General features: G+C 37.5%; 1 protein-coding gene across 1 annotated transcript in view; it reads right to left on the bottom strand.

The window, feature by feature from the left end:
- LOC139666280 (complement C1q subcomponent subunit B-like) overlaps nucleotides 1–1782 on the bottom strand; it is an 11631-nt gene extending 9849 nt beyond the window's left edge. Inside the window, exons 1-2 of the mRNA XM_071545455.1 lie at nucleotides 1617–1782; nucleotides 303–477 (exon numbers count right to left, since the gene is read on the bottom strand). Of these exons, the coding sequence (XP_071401556.1) occupies nucleotides 303–477; nucleotides 1617–1634 (193 nt within the window). The 5' untranslated portion in view covers nucleotides 1635–1782. The remainder of the gene's footprint in view (nucleotides 1–302; nucleotides 478–1616) is intronic.
- Nucleotides 1783–4280: the final 2498 nt, after the last annotated feature.

Genomic DNA, 4280 nt, shown 5'->3' with positions numbered 1-4280 from the left:
TTTATTAATTCATTAATTTATGTATTATCTCAGCTGTCTGACCAGATAAGTCATTCCAGTGTGGATGGGAGGATTTTTTTCTCAACAGTCTGTAAAACCCAACTAAAAATATTGAATTATTCTGTGTTTCAGTGGAGAGTTTTAGTGTCCCATGATGCTCTAAATGCTGTTTCAGAGGCTTTTCCACCCTGAAGAGAATAACATTAAGGGGAAAAACTAAATCTTTTATTAAATTATTGGCGTGAAAGTGGACAAATTTAAAGATATTGAATATCGGCACAAAATATCGTGTAGATATTTACCCGGGTCTCCCTTCTCTCCCTTGGGACCGTTATTGCCGTTGGGCCCATGGGTGCCCGGGATCCCAGGAGTCCCCGGGTGGCCCCTGAACGCATCGCAGGACGACTGGGTGAGGACCGGGGAGAGGTGGACCAGGAGCAGCACCGCTGCAGCGCTACAGCTCAGCCAGCAGGGGGCCTGGACACACACACACACACACACACACACACACACACACACACAGATGTATTATACATATAAGATAAATACATAAAACTTATTTACTTCAAATAGAAAGAGCCATTGTTCCTTTGAGTCCTGTGTGTGCTTTAATTGTTTGTTTTACATGATTTCTAAACGTTTTAAATGTATCTGTTTTTTTTAAATGTATCTCTGAGCTGCATTTTATGTACAAAGGGTGCTATATAAATTAAGTTTTATTATAGTATTATCATTATTAGTCAACAGTAATAATGTTGATCTATAGGAATCAAAGCTCCTGCTGTGATTCCCAATAGAAACCTACTGATGACATCATCTCTGTTGCATTTACATTGTCTGCTTTATTCAGGCATTTGGCTGACACTCCGACCCAGAGTGATTTGTAATGAATTCAACAGTCGAACAAGCTTCGATTTCTACATCACCGACATTACAAGCAGCCGACAGTAAAGCGGGGTCAAAGGTCAGAGGTCAAAACAACCAGACGATATTCCTCTGATCCTGCAAAGGTTTAAGAGAGAAAGTGATAGAGAAAGAAATAAACTAAGAGCTTAAAGAGCGAGGAGTCTGGCTGTGGAAAGACACATCTGCTGCCTTACAAAGGCAAAATAACAGTTTACTTATTTTGTGTTTTAAAGAAAAATCATGACTAGGATCTGGAGTCGTTTGCACTCTTTATAAATAGTCCAAAAAGAAGTGTGCTTCAGGTGCGTAGATTCCAAACACCATAACAACAGCTTACTGATAACAAAATTATAATAAATAATAATAATAACAAAACAAGGTGCACCAACAAAAGAAAACGGGTAAACCAAAACGTTTTCTTTGGTTGATGCACCTTGTTTTGTTATTCTATCACATTTTTTTGCACTTGAGCACATCATATAAATAAATATTTTTCTATTTTTTTGCATCAGTTAAGTCTCTGTTTTGGATTATTCCTTTCATAGCCAGTGTGTGAGTTCTTTTCATAATCTTTCAGCCCATAGGATCTAGATTTGACATCAGCAAAAACTCTACTAATAAATGCTGCGAAACAATATACTGTCCACCTCTGTACCAACAACACTTCTGTCTGGTCAGGAGCTGAACAGCTGAACTGATATCTCTCTCACCATTTGCAGGTGATGCATGTGTCCTCCTGCAGCCGGTCTGGTTTCTGGATCTGGTTTTCTGGATCTGGTTTCTGGATCTGGTTTCTGTCGGAGCGACGGACTGACGAGGCGAGGAGCTGAAGAGCCGCTCTGATCCCAGACGCACGACGGCAGCAGCTCCACAAGAGGAAGTGAAACAGCTGAAGGCGTCCAGATCAGAGAGAGTCAGACTCCTTAATTGCTTGAGACTCGACTTGATACATGAAAGGAAGACTTGAGACTTGACCTGACTTGGGTTCTGGTGACTTGGGACTTGACTCTGACTTGTACTCTGATGACTTGAAAAGGTTTCTAAAGTCTTGACTTGAGATCTTGTGTTTGTGTAAATGACTTCGATTGAAAGTGATGAGATTTGTTCCAGCAGACGACTGAATTTAAATTCTGTTTTCTGAATTTGTATGGAATGATTGAATTTATTGAAGTTGAAACTGATTCTAGAAATCAAACTCATGATGCTCTTACCAAGTTTTTATCCTATTAAAACCATATTGCATTGAAAAGTCCTAGATATTTAGTTTTCTTTAAGATATAAATTTTTTTAGCACATACAGCCTAATAAATGTGATTTCGTGCAACTTTTTGTTGTTCATCTTGATTAGAAAACATCAGATCTGTGAAGGAATAAAACAGAATTGGGACACTTTCAGCTGCAGTGTGAACAGGGCCATGGTAAATTGATATAAATGCCTATAATATAAAACAGTGTTAAGAAAGCCCACCTCTGGTCCTTGGATTATAATGAGCAGCAGTTTGGCTTAGAGGTTGAGACTGTTCTGACTCCATCATCATTTTTGGGTCTCAGGAATATTTGTCCATCAATAGCTACAGGACTTTCATGTGTGATGTTTCTCACCCTCTGTCGGCCATCTTGGAGGTCCTCAGCTCTGTGAACAGCTGACTGTGTTTCTGTCCGTCTCAACAGAATTAAACAGACGGTTCATTTCTGTCTGTTTCTGACTGAACTGATAATTTCATCACTGATCCATCTGATTGATTTAGTGTTTAGATAATGTCAGCTTGTTAGCTAGCTAACCATAGCATCTGGTCAGCTAACCATCACTGTCTTGCTGTTAACACATCTGATTAGCACACTAGCTAACATATCTAGTAGCAGCTAGCATTAGCATGTTCACATTAACATCAGTGTGTTTGCTGGCTAGTTAGCTAGCTAACAGTTTGTTCAGGTTAACTGAGCTGACTCTTCTCAAGCTCCAACTCTTCATGTTTTGGAGTAGAGACTAGGGCTAAAGACAAGACAGTTTACTGTGTCACAGTAACCTACATTTGGAAACAAATCCACCTTATCACACTATTCACTTTTACTGAGAACGTTACTGAATGGATCTACAGCCACACCACAACAAGCTGACTCAGCTGCTCTCTGCTGACAGCTGCTTCAGACACATTTACACTTTATTCACTAACACACAGTTCTACAGTGGTGGAAAGTAACTAAGTACATTTACTCAAGTACTGTACTTAAGTACAATTTTGAGGTACTTGTACTTTACTTGAGTATTTCCATTTTATGCTACTTTGTACTTATACTCCACTACATTTTAGAGGGAAATATTGTACTTTTTACTCCATTACATTTATTTCATTTACTTTTAAGATCAATATTTTATATTTAAAACATTTGATCATCTTTATAAAATAACTATAAAATAGTATTGTTATAGATTAGACTACCCAAAAGTATAGCTAAATTGTTAAGATTAGCTTCACATTGACAACTTTAAAATGCTGCTTACATGTATGTCAATAAATCAGTATTAATATTCCAATAATTTATGAAAAATATAACTCTCTAAATGGGGACAGTTTGCATAATGAGTACGTTTACTTTGATACTCTAAGTACATTTTGTTGCCGATACTTATGTACTTTTACTTAAGTAAGATTTTGAATGCAGGACTTTTACTTGTAATGGAGTATCTTTACATTGTTGTATTGCTACTTTTACTGAAGTAAAAGATCTCAGTACTTCTTCCACCACTGCAATTCTCCATTCTTCCAAACTATTCACTTTTACTTAGAACGTTACTGAATTGATATTCACACCAAATGTAAATTAGAAATGTGGTTGTGCTTGAACAAGACACCATTGATTGTGACTCTGGGTAAGAGAGTGGTAGCTGTAGTTGATCTTAGCACTGAGCTGATCTCCAACCACAGGCCCTACCTACAAGATATTTCTAGTTAATACATTCTGGTGCTGTAATTTGAGTGTTGCATTATGGCGGGGGTCAGCAATTAGGTTCAACCATGGGCCAGTTTTTTCATGATTTTTCATTGGGGGGCCGTTACGCAGGCCTACATGTTTTTTTTTATTTATTTCTTTTAATTCATTTTTACGAATTAAATAGATTAAATAGATTTATAACAGTGTTAAGGACTGTATCTGAGGGGGAATAAATGGCATCAACACACCATGTCTGTTTGACTGCCAACCATTTGTGTTTGTGAAGAACAAATCTGTTATGGTTATATAGGCTAAAGCTGTGGAATTAAAACAGTTGTTAGAATTCACACATTAAACTTTAATTTCTGGTAGGTTTAATTTCAGCACCATGCACTGTTCAAATAGCAGCCTTAGTTTTATGGTGTGGGGGATAAATGTAT

The sequence above is a fragment of the Centroberyx affinis genome, unplaced genomic scaffold (assembly GCF_046629955.1).
Source record: "Centroberyx affinis isolate AG114_WGS23_722 - 3 ecotype Tasmania unplaced genomic scaffold, CSIRO-AGI_Caff_v1 ptg004914l_1, whole genome shotgun sequence".
NCBI lineage: Eukaryota > Metazoa > Chordata > Actinopteri > Beryciformes > Berycidae > Centroberyx > Centroberyx affinis.
This window is presented reverse-complemented; position numbering and strand designations above follow the sequence as displayed.